The following is a 23241-nucleotide window of genomic DNA, read 5'->3' as shown; positions in this document are numbered from 1 at the left end:
CATCAAATATCAACAAACCCCAAGACAGCGTGAATATCCTCACTCTGTCAGGAGGTGTAAATTTTACTATCAGCTTTTCGAAAGCAATGACGTGTGGTTAAACCTGAATTTGGACTTGCCCATGTTTCTGCCCCCCCCTCCATGAAGGGTAAGTGGTAGCGCGGGTCACGTGGAAATACAGGCCCCGCCCCCCGGGCCTGTCCTTTCCTGCGCTTGCGCTGACAATGGTAAGAGTGGTGTCGTTTCTCTGTTCCGAGCGCGGGGGACAATCCCAATCAATCCTAACAAACTACCGGCGGGAGGGCCGCAATAATCGGCTGTTGTGGACCCCCGGCCGAGGCGGTTATTTGTGATGCTTTGTGGGTTTTTTTTATTCTGTGGAAGCAGAGATGTCTCGGTGACAACAGGCCGCTGCCGGCCTCTGAAGATGGCGGTCGAGGCTTGGCGACCCTGCTGCCGGTTTTCTGGAAGGAGAGAGCCTGTGCTGCTATGGAGGGTTCTCCCTGGGCCCAGTGAGCCTCTGCTGCTGGGCTTCAGACGTTGGCCGGAGGGATTTGCGGCTCTTCCGCGGTTTTGCTCAATCCCCCTCCACCCGCCCCCATTTTTATTCATTCCAAATGATTGTACCAACATGGCCGGCGATGTGTTTTGTTTTAGTGCCCATCTTTTGCCACCCTGGGCAGCTAATGGGTTTGCTGCCTCAATGCACTCCCAAGATGGTGTTGGATATGTTGAGACTTCGACTCAACATTGTGTGTGATGTGGGAGGGAGATTGTTGATGTCCCTTTCCCAGCCCTCTTGGCAGAGATCATAGGGCCACAGAGGCATTGTTAAAGTAAGCTGGGAAGGTTGTTAGATTGAATCTAAACTGCTGTTTAGCCACACGGGACTGCCAGCGGGTGCAGAGTAAAGTCAGCACCACTGGCTGCTTTCCCCTTTGATGGGGAGAACTGACTGGTGGTGATTTAACCTGAGGGTCACCACACCTCAAGTGAGGGGCAAAGTTGAGAAGGTGAGGTCTTCATGAATAATCAACCGGTACAGGACTTGAACCCACACTGTTGGCCTTGCTCTGGATACAGCTGTACAGCCAACTGAGCTAAACTGGTCCCTTTTACTGCCAGTGGGTGTAGAGTACAGTGGCAGTGCATTGTATGTGCTCTTGTAGCCATGATGTTGATGTAGTTGATTTGGATAAGCTTCCTGATCATTGGTGACAGTGATAACTTTAATATTGCTGGTAGCTATTATCTCCCAAAGGAGGGAAGCTGTGATTGGACCTATCTAGAGTGTTGTGTCCAATTTAGGAACTACTATCGTGGAAAGGATCTATCGAAGTTGGAAGGGAAACAGTGTTGATCCTTCAGAATAATACCAAGATTAAAGAATTAAATGGAGGACATGCTCTGAAAACTTTCCTCCCATTCCCTTGTGGTTAGGTAGTTGAGGGATGGTCCAAGAGTTTTGGTATCATATTTGGCTGCAAGATGAGGTTCCCACCATATCCATGTCTTCACTAAGACCACTTTTTCTATCTGCCTAACATCACTTGATTTTGTCTGTGCCTATCTGTTACCTCTAGACTTGAGCATTCCAACACCCCTGCAGGACCCTCATAATGTTTAAGATAATTCAAAACTTCGTACCCTTATCTAATTCACCTGTAACCCATATGCTTGCAATGGCTCCCCTTGAGCAAAATCTTGATTTTAATATTCAATTGGTGCCATCCCTTTAGCAGTCTGTCTTAGCCTTCAGCTCTGTAATTCCTCCCCTAAACCTCTCCATTTGTCTTATCACTTCCTCCAATGCGACTCGTTTTTGAATAAGCTTTTGACCATCTCATCTTATCGTCTATGTGGCTCAATGTCAGATCCTGCCTTGTAAAGCTGGGAAGCGCCTTGAGATGTTTGACTTGTTAACTTGCCATATAAATGCAAGTTATTATGCCCTAATTGGGGCTTTGCTAGTTAGGAGTAATGGAAATCTGGAACTCACTGCTTCGAAGGCTCAATGCTGGGTCAATCGATATTCTCAGGACTGAGATTGACTATTTTTGTTCGGGAAGGTTATTGTGTATGGATTTTAAAATGAGTTGGAGTTGAGGTACAGATTGGCAATGATCTAACTGAATGACTTGATGGGACAAAGGGCCTTCTTACTCTGTATAGCATTTGAAACGTTTGGAATTTTGTTTGTAATGTAGAGTGTTGTCTCTGATTAGAGCTTTTGTTTGTGACACTAACATGGTGGCTCTTATTAAATGTAGGCAAAAATCAAGGCACGTGATCTGCGCGGCAAGAAAAAGGAGGAGCTACTGAAACAGCTGGATGACCTCAAGGTTGAACTCTCCCAGCTCCGTGTTGCTAAGGTAACTGGAGGAGCTGCATCCAAGCTATCCAAAATGTAAGTATGTGCAGTAAATTTTTTTGAACAGACTAGTGATTAAAGTTGCCCTCTGTACAAAGCACAGGCTATGGAGCCTTGCCCAAAGTGGGTAACAGTGTACTAGCCTTTAAATGATTTTGCTCTGCTTGACTGGCGTGACGTACATGCCCTATGGGACCACTGCTTCCTTTGGGACTTAGAAATGCATCAGAATTGCAACACAGAACCATGCCATTCAGCCTAGCCAGTCCATGTGAATGTTCGAGCTCCAAGTGAGCTGAAGTGGTACATCATTTCAATTGACTGCTGCCTTTAACCTCAAAGTTTGGCAGGATTTGTGATTGGCTAATATGATTTTTTTCCTCCTCCTTTAGCCGTGTCGTGCGCAAGTCTATTGCAAGAGTCCTGACTGTCATCAATCAAACACAAAAAGAGAACTTGAGAAAATTCTACAAGGCAAGTTCAAGCGTTAATGCAATGCAGTTTACAATTCAGCAGATACTGGGATGACATTTGTAATAACTGATAATGACACATGCTGGTAATATGAAACTTCTGTAGTACACAGTACATGCTGTTTGTTTATAATACACTCCTGCATACACATCGAAATATAGAGTCAGAAAGCAGTAGAGGAGGATCAGCCATACTTACAGTACTATTAATGTTTTTGATTTGCATGACTTGGTAGTTGTTGTATACCTGTTCACTAGGATGAATTGTCTCCACCACAATTGGATCCCAGTAAACCTTGCAGAAAGATTCAGTACCAACAGGGCTCGGTGCATATTTCATATAGTAAGCTATTATAGCACTTAATTCAGCCGTGGAATTTAGTGATTGTCCCACGGTTTCCTTGACATTCGATGTTTTTCAGACTTATTTCCTGATTTTTCAGATGCTATTTCTTAAGTTTGGATTCCGCCTTGGATATTTTTTCCATTTCTGCCTATTTTCTACCTGCTCATCTCTCACCCCTCCAGCTTATCACATATGCCATTTATTTGTATTTTCTGTCATTGTTCCTCCTATTGTCTTGTGCTAATATCACTTCTGCCAAGCTGTTCTCAGCAGAATACGGCAGATGTTGGAAATCTAAAACAAAAGCAAAGTACTGGGCAAAGCTCAGCAGGTTAGGCAGCATCTGTTCAAGAGAAACTTTCCGGCCTGACCTTTCAGCAAAACTGGGAAAAGTTGGAGATATAATGGGTTTTGGAGAAAAGCGTGGGTGGGGCGAGGACAAAAAAGGAAGATCTGTAATGGGGTGGACGACCAGAGAATGAATGAGACCAACGTTAGTCCTCCGGGGCCTTGGGGAAAGAAAGGAAACAAAAGATGTGCCTAGAGCAGGTATTCGGCTGACTGAAATAAAACAAAACCGAAGGAAACAAAATGGAGTATAAAGTTTACAGTCTGAACTTATTGAACCTCATGCTGAGTCCGGGGGACTGTAAATGGAAGAATTGAGGTGCTGTTACTCAAGCTTGAGCTTCATGGTACAGCAGGCAGAGGACAGATATGTCCTTGACAGTGCAAGATGGAGAATTAAAATGTCAGGCCACCGGAAGCTCGGTCATGCTCACAGACAAAATAGAGGTGTTCTTCAATGCGGTCACCCAGTCCGAGTTTGGTCTCCCCAGTCCAGTGAAGACCACTTTAAGCAACAAATCCAGAGGTCGAGATTGATAGAAGAGCATGTAAATCAGTACTTCACCTGGAAGGAGTGTTTGGAACCTTGGACAGTGAGGAGAGTGGAGGTAAAAGACAGGTTTCATTTCCTGTTTGCATTAAGACTCATTTCCAGGAGTTCTGCAATAAACAAGACATGGGTGTGATTTTCATCTCAATTTGAGGGTATCATGCGCAAATCTTTGTTGTGTATGCAAATGTTTAGTCGCACTTGGTTCATCATTCAATGAGTTTTTGCTTTCTTTTTATTGCGTGAGCATTCTGAACCATTAATCGGAAGAAGTCCACAACATACAGCTGCCCCAATTTGATGCTGAATTGACATTCTCTGCTTTGGCCAGAAGGAAGATTGGTGGGTTGTCTTCATCTTCGGCGATCACTCACTAACGAGTATAATTATCCACCGAAGAAACTGTTACTGATCATGGGTTCTGCGGTTCCTTGCACAGCCGATGAGCCTGATCCTAGAGCCGCATCTTCGACCGCACACTTGATGTTTCCAGGCGGTGCAATCGGTCCTTGGCCTCTAGATCACTATTTCTTTCCCCGGTTCCTTCCCGGGATTCCTCTTGCCCTCTGGTGTCCTCGAGGAATTGTGTCCCTTCAGTCAAGAGGTTCCTCTTCTGAGCAAGGGTCTCCCAGGCATTGACGTCTCTGTTGCATTTCTTGAGGTAAGCTTTCAGAGTGCCTTTGAAGCATTTCTTTTGTCGTCCTCTTGTTTGGTTCCTTCCTTGAGCTGGTCAAAGATTATTTTCTTTCGCAGTCTCGTCTCTGACATCCTAAGCACATGACTGGCCAACTAGAGTTTCGGATGATCATGGCCTCGATGCTGGTGCTCTTGGCTCTTCCAAGGACGCTGATGTTAGTACGCTTATCCTCCCAGTTGATGTGGAGAATCCGTCTCTTGGACAACATTGATGGTACCTCTCCAGGTCCTTGAGGTGGGGCGTCTGTATGTAGTCCAAGTTTCTGAGCCGTACACAAAACTTGGGAGAGCAGCTGACTTGTACACAAGGAGCTTGGTGTCAGCACCGATGTCATGGTTGTCAAAGGCTCTCATCCTTCTAAAGGAGACATTCGTGGATTGGATATGATGGAACTCCGCGTCGTTGGTGAGAGGTGGCTCCCTGTGCTGGGGAAATGTTCCACGTTTGATAGGGTTTCTTTATTGATCTTGATGGAGGGAGAGACTGGATCTTGGCCTGGGGTGGGTTGGTAAAGGACTTTGACTCCTCTTCAGGCTGAGATCGATTCTTTGGTATGCCTCTCAACTTTTTTTTTAATTAAAAAATTTAGAGTACGCAATTATTTTTTTCCAATTAAGGGACAATTTAGCGTGGCCAATCCACCTATCCTGTCTGTAGAATCATAGAATTTACAGTGCTGAAGGAGGCCATTCTGGCCCAACGAATCTACACTGGCCCTTGGAAAGACTGCCCCATCTAAGCCCACACCTCCACCCTATCCCTATAACCCCACCCAACCTTTTTGGACACTAAGGGCAATTTAGCATAGCCAATCCACCTAACTTGCACACCTTTGGACTGTGGGAGGAAACCAGAGCACCCGGAGGAAACACATGCAGACATGAAGCGAACATGCAGATGCTGCACAGACAGTGACCCGAACCGGGAATCTAACCTGGAGCTATGAAGCAACTGCTACCGTGCTGCCCACTTTGTATGATCAAAACATATCAGCATTGGAGCTGTTGTCAAAGCTTCCTGTAACATTTGCCATTCATGCTCATCAGAACATGCAGACTCCGCACAGACAGTGACGCACACCGGGAATTGAACCTGGGATCCTGGAGCTGTGAAGCAGCAGTGCTCACCACTGTACTACCGTGCTGTCCCAAGAAACTTGTTCTTGATGAGGTGAAGAATGGTGATGGAGAAAAGGGTGGGGATGATGACACATGATCCCTGCTTGACTCCAGTCTTCACACGTTCCCGTGCCAGCCTCCCCGAACAGGGACCGGAATGTGGCGACTAGGGGCTTTTCACGGTAACTTCATTTGAAGCCTACTTGTGACGAGCGATTTTCAATTCATTTCAATTTTTCGTTCCAGTCTTCACACGTTCCAGTCTTGGTCTTTCCTTCGGTCAGGACTATCGCAACACCTTTCTTGTCATGGAGGAGTTGAAGGATGTTGATGAATTTCTCTGGCCGGCCTTTAACCGGGTCTTCCATACAACTTCCTGATTGACTGGGTCAAACACTGGTCAGATCTATGAAGGACATTAGAGTGGTTGATGTCGCTCCTGGCATTTCTCTTGATGTTGCCGAGCAGTGAAAATCCTGTCCACCGTTTGGTCGGAAGCCATACTGGCTTTCCGGAAGGATTTGTTCAGAGACTGAGAGAAGGGGTTCGAGTGATGATTTTCCCAGCTCCTCCAACTTTGAACATTTCCGCTGGGATCCTGTCCACTCCTGCGGCTTTTCCATTCTTCACATGCCTCATGGTTGTCCATGTTTGGTGGGTGTCCAAGATAGTCATAGATGGGGAGTTGGGGGATTTCCTCAAACTCGTCCTCATTTTATGATTGTATCAATGTTGTACAACATTGTCAATGGTTTGATGAATGGGTACTTAGACAAACCGTTGCATTGGATTACTGCATTGCTCTTTCACCTCGAGAGCATATATTTGAACCAATTCTCAACTTAAAACCAGTAATGAGTTTGGGTTTTCTTAAACCTCTGCCTTGAGCATAACATTTCATAATTTAGCAATGTTAAGCTACAGGTAATGGTTTTGTTACTGAAGCTATAATCCTGGACTGATGAACCGAGAAAATGAGTTTGAATTCCACCGTGTCAGTTTGAGAACTTGAATTCTGGTTTTAAAAAGCTGGAAGGAAAAATTTGATTCTGGTAAAAGTGAGCATGAATGTAATTTTAAAAATCCAACTTGTTCATTTAATGTCCTTTTTGGAGATGGAAACTATCTGTCCTCCCAGGCCTGTCCTGTATCAGATTCCTGTCCAAGCTGCAAAGAAAAATGGGATAGACTACTGAAACCTAAAAGTTCCACTCCTCAGCAGACTGATGGCAAACTAAGGCACATTTACTCTTCTCGATGATACATTGTCCCCAGTTCCCTAATACCTCTCTCTTTAAAATGCTCATCCTTGTGTGTAAATCCTTTTGTGACTTTGCCTGTGTACATGTCCATACTGTAGAGAAACATTACATTAAAGAAGTCGCAGCTTTAAAATGGGTGCAGAAATTCAGTTCTGTAACCCTGACCCAATCATCTCGTTTCTAATTTGATTTCATCTGAAAACTTTGCCTTGATCTTGATTCTCAATATACACCACTAGAGGAATTCAACGACAATAGAATTGTGTATGTGGCCAGTTAATTGTTGGTGGATTTTCTTTGATTTTGAGTTGTATGGTGATTTTGGTTTGTGGTCCTCGTCTCCCTTGCATGTTCATGTCAGGAACATGAATAAGTTTCAAATTATTTTAAAGTTGCAGTCAGTGTTTGAAAATATGTGAAACCTGCGAGTCAGGCCAATCATTACGTGTGCCCCTATCCTTTTTATTGATGGTTGTGGCTCTTATTGCTGTTAAATATTAAGTCAGTTATGAAAAGCCACTGTTTGATAAGATTGGTGATGTTTAGATGGCTGCTGATCTTAGTTTCTTTATAAACTTCTTAGGGCAAGAAGTACAAGCCTTTGGACCTGCGACCAAAGAAGACCCGCGCCATGCGTCGTCGACTAAACAAATACGAAGAGAGTTTGAAGACCAAGAAACAGCAAAGGAAAGAGCGTCTGTATCCCATGCGCAAATTTGCTGTAAAAGCATAAATGTTCGGCCATAGAAGATATTAAATTTAAGAAAAGACTTATGTTTTTGGTTTTATTGCCGTGTTCAGAATGTTTTGTGCATTTTCTCAATAAAAGGAATCTGAGCAGATTGGAGGGAATGTAAGAAATAATCCTAGTATCTTGCACCTTCTTGTCAACCTAAGTGATCTTTCTTCATAATTTTATGTCTGGGATGATTTTATGTCCCATGTCCCCACAAACATTGAATTCTCTAAAGAGCGTAAGCAAATTCCCAGTTAAATAAAGTCTTAATTGGAAACTGGCCTCAGTGGCATATTTGGTTTGAATTCCCTGTAGATTGTAACATAAAAGCCTCGAGACAAATCTAGTTTGGATCCAGCTGGATAAGATGCTATATCATAGGTTTACAGTGATCCATTTAGAGTGACATGTGCTAGCATAGGCACCAGAACTGGCAATGGTGCAAATTTGATTAACGTTTTTACTACAACGTCACAAGTTCAGTTGATGGCAACTAGACAAGAGTGAAATGCTCACACCGGCCTTTATTATAGAACTGTAAATCCATATAGTCACTGAAATCTATTCTAACTTCAGTATTGGCTTGTTTTGATTGAAACAAAAACAAGTTGGTTGTGTTGCACATCTGCTTCGACTCAGTAGTGATCTTGTAGCATGTTAAATCATTTAAAATGACAAACAGCTGATAGCGTTGGCTGTTATCGCTGTGACTTGACTTTGGGTTGTCAAAATCTGAACAGAAAGGTCAGATCAAAGTTTGATCAAAATTGTTCTGCTCCGTTATGTCATAAGTGCATTGTTGACTTGTGTTCCCTGGCTGAGAGCTCATTGCATCCACAACATGAATAAAAGTAACAGGCCAAGAACTTTGCTGTTGGAAACAGTGAAATTTGCTTCTAGGGAAGATTGTTGGTTGACCTCCAATGTTTTCATTTGCTACAATTCTAGAAATAAAGGGAGTACTCAGACCCAATGCAGACATAGCATATTTGCAGAAGAATGTTTCAATGGGGTCAGGTGTTAGGTAGCAAAAGTCAGTTGAGTTTTGGAAAAGGATGAGTGGTGACCAGATTTTCAGACTGATAATTGAAAAGTGCTGGAGTATTTTTTAGGAAGAATAACAAAGGTGATCTGGGCTGTAATTCCACAAAGCATTTGATTCAGGACTTGAGGTGGTTGCAAGAATTCACAGCCAATAGCATCAAAAGGAAAAATTTTGTATAGACAAAAAATGAGCTTGAAAGTCCATATACCCTTGAGATGGGTATGAGGACTGAGGAGACGGGGGTTACTGTTGGACCACTTCTGTTACATAAATATAAGTATCTGGACTTGTCAAGTTCTACAAACCAATATCCAAACTGGATATATCTTTATTACTGTGACAAGTAGGCTTACAATAACACCGCAGTGAAGTAACTGAAAAGCCCCTAGTTGCCACACTCCGCCGCCTGTTCGGATGCACAGGGAGAATTTAGAATGTCCAAATTACCTAACAGTACATCTTTCGGGACTTGTGGGAGGAAACCGGAGCACCCGGAGGAAACCCACACAGACACTGGGAGAACGTGCAGCCTCCGCACAGATAATGATCAAAACCTGGTGCTGTGAAACAACAGTGCTGACCACGGTGCCACCCATATGCTGTCAAGAATGGAGAGTTCTCTGAATAGGTGAGTATCGAGCTAATGTATTTATTAGAAAAATGATTGTCCGTTTTAGGAATTAAAATACCGTTAAATTGCATATTGCAGCAAGAGAGTCACATAATTCAAGTTTATAGTTGCATAAGTTTGGATGGGGCTATTTATTTTTTAAAAAGTCTTACAACACCAGGTTAAAGTCCAACAGGTTTGTTTCGATGTCACTAGCTTTAGCGCGCTGCTCCTTCCTCAGGTGAAGGGATTACCGACCTCAGAAGACAAACATGGGACACATCCGACAGAATACCCTTCGTCGTCCAGTACTTCCCCGGAGCGGAGAAACTACGTCATCTTCTTCACAGCCTTCAACACGTCATTGATGACGATGAACATCTTGCCAAGGTCATCCCCACACCCCCACTACTTGCCTTCAAACAACCGCGCAACCTCAAACGAACCATTGTTTGCAGCAAACTACCCAGTCTTCAGAACAGTGACCTCGACACCACACAACCCTGTCATGGCAATCTCTGCAAGACGTGCCAGATCATCAACATGGATACCACTATTACACGTGAGAACACCACCCACCAGGTACGCGGTACATACTCGTGCGACTCGGCCAACGTTGTCTACCTCATACGCTGCAGGAAAGGATGTCCCGAAGCATGGTACATTGGCGAGACCATGCAGACGCTGCGACATCGAATGAACGGACATCGCGCAACAATCACCAGGCAGGAATGTTCCCTTCCAGTCGGGGAACACTTCAGCAGTCAAGGGCATTCAGCCTCTGATCTCCGGGTAAGCGTTCTCCAAGGCGGCCTTCAGGACCCGTGACAACGCAGAATCGCCGAGCAGAAACTTATAGCCAAGTTCCGCACACGAGTGCGGCCTCAACCGGGACCTGGGATTCATGTCACATTACATTCATCCCCCACCATCTGGCCTGCGAAATCCTACCAACTGTCCTGGCTTGGTACAATTCACACCTCTTTAACCTGGGGTTACCCCATCTCTGGATCTGTAAAGATTTAATCACCTGCTAATGTTCGCATTCCAAGCATTGTTTGGCATCTTTGAATTTGTCTATATGTGTTTCTGGAACAGACCTCTTCATTCACTTGAGGAAGGAGCAGCGCTCCGAAAGCTAGTGACATCGAAACAAACCTGTTGGACTTTAACCTGGTGTTGTAACACTTCGTACTGAAATATTTACTTCCTTGCACGCAAATGAATAGGCAGCTTTAACAGGGAGTAAAATCCAGGATAACAACTGAGAATGAGCCATTCATCAGAACAAAGACCACTCCATTGGCACACAAAGAACGTTGGCATCCAAGATGAAGCAAGATCTGAGATGGAGAGCATACTTCAGGATCTTCCAAAGATTCCAGTCAATAGAGCAGGCATCTCATTAGTTCCAACGTGCCGACCCAACCTAGCCCAGATGGTCAACTACGTAGGCTTCAGCAAGAGGAGGAACAGCCCGGCTGACTCAGTTAACCCCAATGTCTCTCAACCGACAACAGAACCACAAAGAACCAGAGGCTGGGAGGCTAACCCAGGCCTGAAGATAGGATTATATGTGTTCCATTGAATCCAAACTGCCCATCCTCCAGATAGCGACTCCCAAGAAATGGTAGCCAGTTTTCAAACTCAGCTGGGAACACCTCTATCACCTCACCGGGGACACCAGGCATAATCGGTCTCCTCACCGGCTTCCCCTCATCCTCACCACAATTCTTCAGAATGGATGACAGGCCATGCAACAGGAACTCAACCATGTGGAAATTGGCCTCCACCACAGACAGTGCTCTCTCTGCTACAAGAACTTCCTCCTGCACCGCCTCCATAAAGATGCCTCGCAACTCTTGAAATTGGGCTTTAACATCCCGCACCGCAGAGCCAAGATTCAGACGGCTCACCAGCAGCCTTCATTCGTATCATCAGAGTGGGAAACATCTCAAAGGCAGCAGCTCCACCAAAAACCAGGCCCCACTCCAACTCCCTCAGTCACTATGAATCATCGAGGATTAAAGCATATTGTTTTGACTCAAAAGTGCTGAAACATTGACCAACAAATCTCAAAACATAATAAAAGCCATGTAAACCGATAAAAGGCATAAAAGATGTCAATAGGATAAAAATAAAGATTGAAAGTGAGCCGAGCTGGAGCTCACAAAAACGCAGCTGCTCCCGTGCTCACATCACGTGATCCCCTAATGTTGAACATTGGCAGCCAACACCGCCAAAGTTACAGCTCTGATGGAATAGGACCTGAATCCACCCTGTCTGACTCAGCTGGGAGATTTTTTAAAATGGCATCAGGAAAGTTGACATGAATCTATAAACCAAAGTCATTATAAAATGGCTCGGAATTGTGGTTTGAGGATGCCACACCCAAGGTTTTATTCATGCAAGGGGTACCCGCATAAATTTTTCCAATTTTCATAGCCTCCACTCTGCAATTGCTCACCCCAACACTGATGCAATCGCTCATTTCCCTTGTGAGGGAGAAGATATAAAACATTAGCGACTCCCAAAATAATCTGGGCCTTACACTCGCAGCTGAGTCACTGCACAAAATATTTAAAATCTGACAACATGTTTTACAGTATTGGCGATTCGATCATAATCTCACATTAAAGTATGGATCACATTAAAACTTTTAAAAAAAAAATTAGAGTGCCCAATTCATTTTTTCCAATTAAGGGGCAATTTATCGTGACCAATCCACCTAGCCTGCACATCTTTGGGTTGGGGGGGCGAGACCCATGTAAACACGGTGAGAATGTGCAAACTCCACAGGGACAGTGACCCAGAGCCGAACCTGGGACCTCGGCACCGTGAGGCAGCAGTGCTAACCACTTGTACAAAAATATTTGTAATCACATTGAACATTGAACTGACCTTTGAATATTAGTATAACTGTTCGCACCATATAGATACACAATAGACTGGAAATGTTACATTTACTGTCCGGATAGGTGAATCAATAAGTCGCCTTGCTGACTATTGAATGTAAGAATTCCAATTTAAGTGAATCCCTTCACATTCAGCATTCCATCTTCTGCTGCTGTCACCAGTAGAATTGTATCCAGAGAGAATGAGGGGGCTAATACCCAGCCTATGTGCACCTTCAGGGGAAAGAATTGGAGCCCATTTCTTGAACCCTACACGTGCAGCCTTTTATTGGTAAATATTTATATTTAACATTTTTTAATTTAAATACAAAAACATAACACAAAATCAAGAACAGCCCCCCCAAACCCCCTACCCCCCTTAACAGCTGACAGTGACCAGCTCTTTAAAATACATAACAAATGGTTGCCATCTTATAGAGAAGCTCCCAATCGACCCCCTCAGCGTGTGTTTAACTTTCTCCAAATACAAAAAGTCCCCCAGCCACACCGAGGCATTGGATGGAGAAGCTGACCTCCACTTCAACAGAACCCGCCTACGAGCAATCAGCGAGGCAAAGGCTAAAACATCTGACCCCGTTCCAGCTCCCTGCTTAAGATTACTGACACGGTGCTGAAGAAAGAGCCTAAACGTTCACTAGCTTAGGACATGCCCAGAGCATATGTACGTGATTAATTGGGTCCCTCCCACACCCCTCAGACTTATCGTCTATCCCCTCAAACACCCGACTCATCCTTTTTTTAAAAAATTACTTTATCAGAGTTACAAAGCCAGAGCTCAGAGTGAAGACAGGGGGCAAACCCCCAATCCAGCTCCTTGCCCGCTCCAAAATCCAACCCAAACTGAATCCAACTCATGGTCCCCACAAAAGAGACGTACCAGATCCAGGCATTACACCTGACCTCACTCATCTTAGCCAAAAGGCCGAGAAGCGATCACCCGAAGTGTCACCACATAACTCCATAAACCTGAGCTCATCCTAAATGCTGCATCCATATCCTGACTAGCCCCAAACCCGTTCACTCATCAGCCTGAGCTCGCTAACACATATTGGTCCTGATCCTGCAGCCCCTCAGTTTTAACATTCTTGCCCATGTTCTCAAAGCCTCTTCCCCTCCCTATCTTTGCAACTTTCTCCAGCCTGACAATCCTATTTCACTGCATTCCTCCAGTTCTGACCGCCGATTAATCTTCTTTTATAATTGGGCCACCATTGATGACCATGTTTTCAACTCCCTCTTAAGTTCCCTCCCTGAATCTCTCCAACTCACATCCCTCTCTCCTCCCTGAATTTTTCTACTCCTTCTCTCCTCCCTGAAGCTCTTCACTTCCCCACCTCCTCTCCTCTCTGAATCTCTTCACCTCCTGCTCTCCTCCCAGAATCTATCCATCTCTAAACCTCCCTCCTCCCTGAATCTCTTCATTTCGCCGCCACCCTCTCTCCTCCCTGAATCTCTCCAGCTCCTTCTCTCCTCCCTGAATCTCTCTACCTCCCTCCTCCCTGAATCTCTTCATCTCACCACCTCCATCTCTCCTCCCTGAACCTCACTCTCTGCACCTCCTTCACTCCTGCCTAAATCTCTTCACCTCTCCACCTCCTTCTCCTCCCTGAATCTCTCCATATCATCACCCCGTCTCCTCCCTGAATCTCTCCATTTTGTTACCTCCCTCTCTCCTCCCTGAATCTCTCCACCTCTTTCTCTCATCCCTGAATCTCTCCGTCTCTCCACCTCCTTCCTGAATCTTTCCATCTCGTTACATCTCTCCCCTGAATCCCTCCATCTCGCCACCTGTCTCCTCCCTGAAGTTCTCTCAATACCTCCCTCACACCTCACTGAATCTCACCACCTCCTTCCCTCCCCTCCCTGAATCTCTCTCCATCTCGCCACCTCTCCTCCCTGAATCTTGCCCCCTCCCCCTCTCCTCCTTTAAGACACTTTTAAAAGATGCCTCTTTCAGCAAGCTTTTGATCAAATGTTAGCAAAATTCTTACATGTTTCGGTGCCAAATTTTGTTTGATAACTTTTGTGTGCAGTGCCTTGGAACATTGTAGAACATTTAAGGTGCTATATAAATGCAGGTTGTTGTTTAGGTTCAATCTGTCCTGATGTCTGCTTTTATTCAGCATGGCTGATTCCCTTTCTCATTAATTGCCCAATGTTTTATGCCGCTTGACGTTTTGTATTTAAATCGCCAGGTGATAATATCTTTCACAGTTTACGACCTTCAAATGGCCATAACCCTGTGGCATGAGTGGCTGCCAGTGACACAAGTTGTGATATCATAATCATCAATAATCATGTCACTGTTAAACTTAGTCTCTCAGATATACAATGAAGGGACAGGTAATATTGATTTACCATGTAAATTATGGAGCTTTTATAACTATTATTAATAATAAGATGCATTGCGTTAGGACATTGTATACTCCCCTCCAAGCCCAAGGCTTGAATCCAGTGCAGAAAAACGAGAGCAGTCTCCCTTTCCTGGTTGGTGCAATTCTCGTTCTGAGTGAACATTGAACCACACCACAAAATGGTTTGCAAATTGGCAAACTCACTCGCGAGAGAGAGAGAGAGAGAGAGATCTCAGCAATGGAGAAAACGGTGCTCACCTAAGGTTAGGAATGATGGAGAAGGTGTTATTCCACGCCTAACCAGAGCCCTAAATGTCCTCTAGCTGAGATCAGCTGAGAAGAATGATTTGTGTTGATGTATCGCCTGATTATATCACAAAGTGTTTCACACACAGTGAATTTCTCTGATGTGCTGCAGCTGCTATTTTGCAAAACCTGGTGGAGACCAACAAGAAGGTGGGATTTTCAGATTTAGCAACTAATTCCATTCCATTGCCACCACCTCCATCTTCCTCTCTTGTTCTGATCTGAGATGAAAGAAAATGTTCACAAACTTTACATCCAAACTGACCCCGAGCTGACCCCATGTTTTCTCCATCACCTTTGCCTGAATTTTAAATTGGGGACGTAACCCAAGCAAGATAGCGTGTTTTATTATTAGTTATTTAAATTTAGAGTATCCAATTTTTTTCCAATGAAGGGGCAATTTAGCGAGTCAATCAACCTACCCTGCACATGTTTGGGTTGTGGGGGTAAGACGCACACAGACACGGGAGAATGTGCAAACTCCACACGGACAGTGACCCAGGGCAGGGATCGTACCTGGGTCCTCGGCGTTGTGAGGCAGCACTGCGCCACTGTGCCACCACAAGATAGTGTTGGTAAGGTGATATTGCGCCGGACGGCAAATTAAGGCACAACCGGCGTGTAACATACCCATCAGGTGGGTCTCTGTGCGGGATGGGGTGGAATGTGTCAGGGGCCGGGGTTTTGAAAGGGGAAGAGGCTTTTCCCTAAAGCCTGCCAGGAATTTTGGGGGAGCTTGAGGGAAATGTGTAATTGAAGACTGCTCTCTGTGGGAGATGTGTGGCTGAAAACTGCTCTGTGTGGGAGCTGTGTGACTGAAGGCTGGTCTCAGAGGGAGATGTGTGACTGAAGTCTGCTCTCTGAAGGAGCTGTGTGGCTGAAGACTGCTCTCTGAGGGAGCTGTGTGGCCGAAGACTGCTCTCTGAGGGAGCTGTGTGGCTGAAGACTGCTCTCTGAGGGAGATGTGTAATTGAAGACTGCTCTCTGAGGGAGCTGTGTGACTGAAAACTGCTCTCAGAGGGAGATGTGTGACTGAAGGCTGGTTTCAGCGGGAGATGTGTGACTGAAGTCTGCTCTCTGACGGAGCTGTGTGTCTGAAGACTGCTCTCTGAGGGAGATGTGTAATTGAAGACTGCTCTCTGTGGGAGCTGTGTGACTGAAACCTGCTCTGTGTGGGAGCTGTGTGGCTGAAGGCTGCTCTCAGAGGGAGATGTGTGACTGAAGACTGCTCTCTGTGAGGGAGTTGTGTGACTGAAGGCTGCTCTCTGAGGGAGCTGTGTGACTGAAGACTGCTCTCAGAGGGAGATGTGTGACTGAAGGCTGGTCTCAGAGGGAGATGTGTGACTGAAGTCTGCTCTCTGAAGGAGCTGTGTGTCTGAAGACTGCTCTCTGAGGGAGATGTGTAATTGAAGACTGCTCTCTGTGGGAGCAGTGTGACTGAAACCTGCTCTGTGTGGGAGCTGTGTGGCTGAATGCTGCTCTCAGAGGGAGATGTGTGACTGAAGACTGCTCTCTGTGAGGGAGTTGTGTGTGACTGAAGACTGCTCTCAGAGGGAGATGTGTGACTGAAGGCTGGTCTCAGAGGGAGATGTGTGACTGAAGTCTGCTCTCTGAAGGAGCTGTGTGGCTGAAGACTGCTCTCTGAGGGAGATGTGTAATTGAAGACAGCTCTCTGAGGGAGCTGTGTGACTGAAAACTGCTCTGTGTGGGAGCTGTGTGACTGAAGGCTGCTCTCTGAGGGAGATGTGTGACTGAAGACTGCTCTCTGTGTGGGAGTGTGTGACTGAAGACTGCTCTCTGAGGGAGATGTGTAATTGAAGACTGCTCTCTGTGTGGGAGTGTGTGACTGAAGACTGCTCTCTGTGAGGGAGTGTGTGATTGAAGACTGCTCTCTGTGAGGGAGCTGTGTGACTGAAGACTGCTCTCTGTGTGGGAGTGTGTGACTGAAGACTGCTCTCCGTGTGGGAGCTGTGTGACTGAAGACTGCTCTCTGTGTGGGAGCTGTGTGACTGAAGACTGCTCTCTGTGTGGGAGCTGTGTGGCTGAAGACTGCTCTCTGAGGGAGCTGTGTGACTGAAGACTGCTCTCTGAGGGAGTTGTGTGACTGAAGACTGCTCTCTGAGGGAGTGTGTGGCTGAAGACTGCTCTCTGTGGGAGCTGTGTGACTGAAGACTGCTCTCTGTGAGGGAGTGTGTGATTGAAGACTGCTCTCTGTGAGGGAGTGTGTGACTGAAGACTGCTCTCTGAGGGAGTGTGTGACTGAAGACTGCTCTCTGTGAGGGAGCTGTGTGATTGAAGACTGCTCTCTTTGAGGGAGCTGTGTGATTGAAGACGGCTCTCTGTGTCGGAGCTGTGTGACTGATGACTGCTCTCTGTGTGGGAGTGTGTGACTGAAGACTGCTCTCTGTGAGGGAGCTGTGTGATTGAAGACTGCTCTCTGTGAGGGAGCTGTGTGACTGAAGACTGCTCTCTGTGAGGGAGCTGTGTGACTGAAGACTGCTCTCTGTGAGGGAGCTGTGTGATTGAAGACTGCTCTCTGTGAGGGAGCTGTGTGATTGAAGACGGCTCTCTGTGTGGGAGCTGTGTGACTGAAGACTGCTCTCTGTGTGGGAGAGTGTGACTGAAGACTGCTCTCTGTGAGGGAGCTGTGTGATTGAAGACTGCTCTCTGTGAGGGAGCTGTGTGACTGAAGACTGCTCTCTGTGAGGGAGCTGTGTGACTGAAGACTGCTCTCTGTGAGGGAGCTGTGTGACTGAAGACTGCTCTCTGTGTGGGAGCTGTGTGATTGAAGACTGCTCTCTGTGTGGGAGTATGTGACTGAAGACTGCTCTCTGTGAGGGAGTGTGTGATTGAAGACTGCTCTCTGTGAGGGAGTGTGTAACTGAAGACTGCTCTCTGTGTGGGAGCTGTGTGACTGAAGACTGCTCTCTGTGTGGGAGTGTGTGACTGAAGACTGCTCTCTGTGAGGGAGCCGTGTGGCTGAAGACTGCTCTCTGTGAGGGAGTGTGTGATTGAAGACTGCTCTCTGTGAGGGAGTGTGTGACTGAAGACTGCTCTCTGTGTGGGAGCTGTGTGACTGAAGACTGCTCTCTGTGAGGGAGCTGTGTGACTGAAGACTGCTCTGTGTGAAAGGTGTATAACTAAAGACGGCTCTCTGTGTGGGAGTGTGTGACTGAAGACTGCTCTCTGTGAGGGAGTGTGTGACTGAAGACTGCTCTCTGTGTGGGAGCTGTGTGACTGAATACTGCTCTCTGTGAGGGAGTGTGTGACTGAAGACTGCTCTCTGTGAGGGAGTTGTGAGATTGAAGACTGCTCTCTGTGATGGAGTGTGTGATTGAAGACTGGTCTCTGGGTGGGAGCTGTGTGACTGAAGACTGCTCTCTGTGAGGGAGTGTGTGATTGAAGACTGCTCTCTGTGAGGGAGTGTGTGATTGAAGACTGCTCTCTGAGGGAGTGTGTGACTGAAGACTGCTCTCTGTGTGGGAGTGTGTGACTGAAGACTGCTCTCTGTGTGTGAGCTGTGTGATTGAAGATTGCTCTCTGTGAGGGAGTGTGTGATTGAAGACTGCTCTCTGTGTGGGAGTGTGTGATTGAAGACTGCTCTCTGTGTGGGAGCTGTGTGACTGAAGACTGCTCTCTGTGAGGGAGTGTGTGATTGAAGACTGCTCTCTGTGTGGGAGTGTGTGATTGAAGACTGCTCTCTGAGGGAGTGTGTGACTGAAGACTGCTCTCTGTGTGGGAGCTGTGTGACTGAAGACTGCTCTCTGAGGGAGTGTGTGACTGAAGACTGCTCTCTGTGTGGGAGCTGTGTGACTGAAGACTGCTCTCTGTGTGGGAGCTGTGTGACTGAAGACTGCTCTCTGAGGGAGCTGTGTGACTGAAGAGTGCTCTCTGAGGGAGATGTGTAATTGAAGACTGCTCTCTGTGTGGGACTGTGTGACTGAAGACTGCTCTCTGTGGGAGCTGTGTGACTGAAGACTGCTCTCTGTGAGGGAGCTGTGTGACTGAAGACTGCTCTCTGTGAGGGAGTGTGTGATTGAAGACTGCTCTCTGTGAGGGAGATGTGTGACTGAAGACTGTTCTGTGTGGGAGTGTGTGGCTGAAGACTGCTCTCTGTGTGGGAGTGTGTGACTGAAGACTGCTCTCTGAGGGAGCTGTGTGACTGAAGACTGCTCTCTTAGGGAGCTGTGTGACTGAAGACTGCTCTCTGAGGGAGCTGTGTGACTGAATACTGCTCTCTGTGAGGGAGTGTGTGATTGAAGACTGCTCTCTGTGTGGAAGTGTGTGACTGAAGACTGCTCTCTGTGTGGGAGCTGTGTGACTGAAGACTGCCCTCTGTGAGGGAGTGTGTGATTGAAGACTGCTCTCTGTGTGGGAGCTGTGTGACTGAAGACTGCTTTCTGTGAGGGAGCTTTGTGACTGAAGACTGCTCTCTGTGAGGGAGCTGTGTGATTGAAGACTGCTCTCTGTGAGGGAGCTGTGTGACTGAAGACTGCTCTCTGTGTGGGAGCTGTGTGATTGAAGACTGCTCTCTGTGTGGGAGTGTGTGACTGAAGACTGCTCTCTGTGAGGGAGTGTGTGATTGAAGACTGTTCTCTGTGAGGGAGTGTGTGACTGAAGACTGCTCTCTGTGAGGGAGCTGTGTGACTGAAGACTGCTCTCTGTGAGGGAGCTGTATGATTGAAGACTGCTCTCTGTGAGGGAGTGTGTGACTGAAGACTGCTCTCTGTGTGGGAGCTGTGTGACTGAAGACTGCTCTCTGTGTGGGAGTGTGTGACTGAAGACTGCTCTCTGTGAGGGAGCCATGTGGCTGAAGACTGCTCTCTGTGAGGGAGTGTGTGATTGAAGACTGCTCTCTGTGAGGGAGTGTGTGACTGAAGACTGCTCTCTGTGAGGGAGCTGTGTGACTGAAGACAGCTCTCTGTGAGGGACTGTGTGATTGAAGACTGCTCTCTGTGAGGGAGCTGTGTGACTGAAGACTGCTCTCTGTGTGAAAGCTGTATAACTAAAGACTGCTCTCTGTGTGGGAGTGTGTGACTGAAGACTGCTCTCTGTGAGGGAGTGTGTGACTGAAGACTGCTCTCTGTGAGGGAGCTGTGTGACTGAAGACTGCTCTCTGTGAGGGAGTGTGTGACTGAAGACTGCTCTCTGTGTGGGAGCTGTGTGACTGAATACTGCTCTCTGTGAGGGAGTGTGTGACTGAAGACTGCTCTCTGTGAGGGAGTTGTGTGATTGAAGACTGCTCTCTGTGTGGGAGCTGTGTGACTGAAGACTGCTCTCTGTGTGGGAGCTGTGTGACTGAAGACTGCTCTCTGTGTGGGAGCTGTGTGGCTGAAGACTGCTCTCTGAGGGAGCTGTGTGACTGAAGACTGCTCTCTGAGGGAGCTGTGTGACTGAAGACTGCTCTCTGAGGGAGTGTGTGACTGAAGACTGCTCTCTGTGGGAGCTGTGTGACTGAAGACTGCTCTCTGTGAGGGAGTGTGTGATTGAAGACTGCTCTCTGTGAGGGAGTGTGTGACTGAAGACTGCTCTCTGAGGGAGTGTGTGACTGAAGACTGCTCTCTGTGAGGGAGCTGTGTGATTGAAGACTGCTCTCTGTGAGGGAGCTGTGTGATTGAAGACGGCTCTCTGTGTGGGAGTTGTGTGACTGAAGACTGCTCTCTGTGTGGGAGTGTGTGACTGAAGACTGCTCTCTGTGAGGGAGCTGTGTGATTGAAGACTGCTCTCTGTGAGGGAGCTGTGTGACTGAAGACTGCTCTCTGTGAGGGAGCTGTGTGACTGAAGACTGCTCTCTGTGTGGGAGTATGTGACTGAAGACTGCTCTCTGTGAGGGAGTGTGTAACTGAAGACTGCTCTCTGTGAGGCAGCTCTGTGACTGAAGACTGCTCTCTGTGAGGGAGCTGTGTGATTGAAGACTGCTCTCTGTGAGGGAGTGTGTGACTGAAGACTGCTCTCTGTGTGGGAGCTGTGTGACTGAAGACTGCTCTCTGTGTGGGAGTGTGTGACTGAAGACTGCTCTGTGTGAGGGAGCCGTGTGGCTGAAGACTGCTCTCTGTGAGGGAGTGTGTGATTGAAGACTGCTCTCTGTGAGGGAGTGTGTGACTGAAGACTGCTCTCTGTGTGGGAGCTGTGTGACTGAAGACTGCTCTCTGTGAGGGAGCTGTGTGACTGAAGACTGCTCTGTGTGAAAGCTGTATAACTAAAGACGGCTCTCTGTGTGGGAGTGTGTGACTGAAGACTGCTCTCTGTGAGGGAGTGTGTGAATGAAGACTGCTCTCTGTGTGGGAGCTGTCTGACTGAATACTGCTCTCTGTGAGGGAGTGTGTGACTGAAGACTGCTCTCTGTGAGGGAGTTGTGAGATTGAAGACTGCTCTCTGTGATGGAGTGTGTGATTGAAGACTGGTCTCTGGGTGGGAGCTGTGTGACTGAAGACTGCTCTCTGTGAGGGAGTGTGTGATTGAAGACTGCTCTCTGTGAGGGAGTGTGTGATTGAAGACTGCTCTCTGAGGGAGTGTGTGACTGAAGACTGCTCTCTGTGTGGGATTGTGTGACTGAAGACTGCTCTCTGTGTGTGAGCTGTGTGATTGAAGATTGCTCTCTTTGAGGGAGTGTGTGATTGAAGACTGCTCTCTGTGTGGGAGTGTGTGATTGAAGACTGCTCTCTGTGTGGGAGCTGTGTGACTGAAGACTGCTCTCTGTGAGGGAGTGTGTGATTGAAGACTGCTCTCTGTGTGGGAGTGTGTGATTGAAGACTGCTCTCTGAGGGAGTGTGTGACTGAAGACTGCTCTCTGTGTGGGAGCTGTGTGACTGAAGACTGCTCTCTGAGGGAGTGTGTGACTGAAGACTGCTCTCTGTGTGGGAGCTGTGTGACTGAAGACTGCTCTCTGTGTGGGAGCTGTGTGACTGAAGACTGCTCTCTGAGGGAGCTGTGTGACTGAAGAGTGCTCTCTGAGGGAGATGTGTAATTGAAGACTGCTCCCTGTGTGGGACTGTGTGACTGAAGACTGCTCTCTGTGGGAGCTGTGTGACTGTAGACTGCTCTCTGTGAGGGAGCTGTGTGACTGAAGACTGCTCTCTGTGAGGGAGTGTGTGATTGAAGACTGCTCTCTGTGAGGGAGCTGTGTGACTGAAGACTGCTCTGTGTGGGAGTGTGTGGCTGAAGACTGCTCTCTGTGTGGGAGTGTGTGACTGAAGACTGCTCTCTGAGGGAGCTGTGTGACTGAAGACTGCTCTCTTAGGGAGCTGTGTGACTGAAGACTGCTCTCTGAGGGAGCTGTGTGACTGAATACTGCTCTCTGTGAGGGAGTGTGTGATTGAAGACTGCTCTCTGTGTGGAAGTGTGTGACTGAAGACTGCTCTCTGTGTGGGAGCTGTGTGACTGAAGACTGCCCTCTGTGAGGGAGTGTGTGATTGAAGACTGCTCTCTGTGTGGGAGCTGTGTGACTGAAGACTGCTCTCTGTGAGGGAGCTGTGTGACTGAAGACTGCTCTCTGTGTGGGAGCTGTGTGATTGAAGACTGCTCTCTGTGAGGGAGCTGTGTGATTGAAGACTGCTCTCTGTGTGGGAGTGTGTGACTGAAGACTGCCCTCTGTGTGGGAGCTGTGTGACTGAAGACTGCTCTCTGTGAGGGACCTGTGTGACTGAAAACTGCTCTCTGTGAGGGAGTGTGTGACTGAAGACTGCTCTCTGTGTGGGAGTGTGTGACTGAAGACTGCTCTCTGTGTGTGAGCTGTGTGATTGAAGATTGCTCTCTGTGAGGGAGTGTGTGATTGAAGACTGCTCTCTGTGTGGGAGTGTGTGATTGAAGACTGCTCTCTGTGTGGGAGCTGTGTGACTGAAGACTGCTCTCTGTGTGGGAGTGTGTGACTGAAGACTGCTCTCTGTGTGGGAGTGTGTGATTGAAGACTGCTCTCTGTGTGGGAGTGTGTGATTGAAGACTGCTCTCTGTGTGGGAGCTGTGTGATTGAAGGCTGCTCTCTGTGAGGGAGTGTGTGACTGAAGGCTGCTCTCTGTGTGGGAGCTGTGTGACTGAAGACTGCTCTCTGTGAGGGAGCTGTGTGACTGAAGACTGCTCTCTGTGTGGGAGCTGTGTGATTGAAGACTGCTCT

At 47.2% G+C, this 23241-nt stretch overlaps 1 protein-coding gene across 1 annotated transcript; it reads left to right on the top strand.

Annotated features, from left to right (window-relative positions):
* Window positions 1-111: 111 nt before the first annotated feature.
* Window positions 112-8029, top strand: rpl35 (ribosomal protein L35). Its single transcript, XM_072488445.1, has 4 exons — window positions 112-227; window positions 2271-2407; window positions 2764-2845; window positions 7749-8029. Exons 1-4 carry the CDS (start codon window positions 225-227, stop codon window positions 7896-7898), a joined length of 372 nt encoding a protein of 123 aa, XP_072344546.1. The 5' UTR covers window positions 112-224; the 3' UTR covers window positions 7899-8029.
* Window positions 8030-23241: the final 15212 nt, after the last annotated feature.

This window comes from Scyliorhinus torazame, chromosome 22 (assembly GCF_047496885.1).
Source record: "Scyliorhinus torazame isolate Kashiwa2021f chromosome 22, sScyTor2.1, whole genome shotgun sequence".
Classification (NCBI taxonomy): domain Eukaryota; kingdom Metazoa; phylum Chordata; class Chondrichthyes; order Carcharhiniformes; family Scyliorhinidae; genus Scyliorhinus; species Scyliorhinus torazame.
The sequence above is the reverse complement of the archived record's forward strand: the minus strand, read 5'-3'. Positions and strand labels throughout refer to the sequence as shown.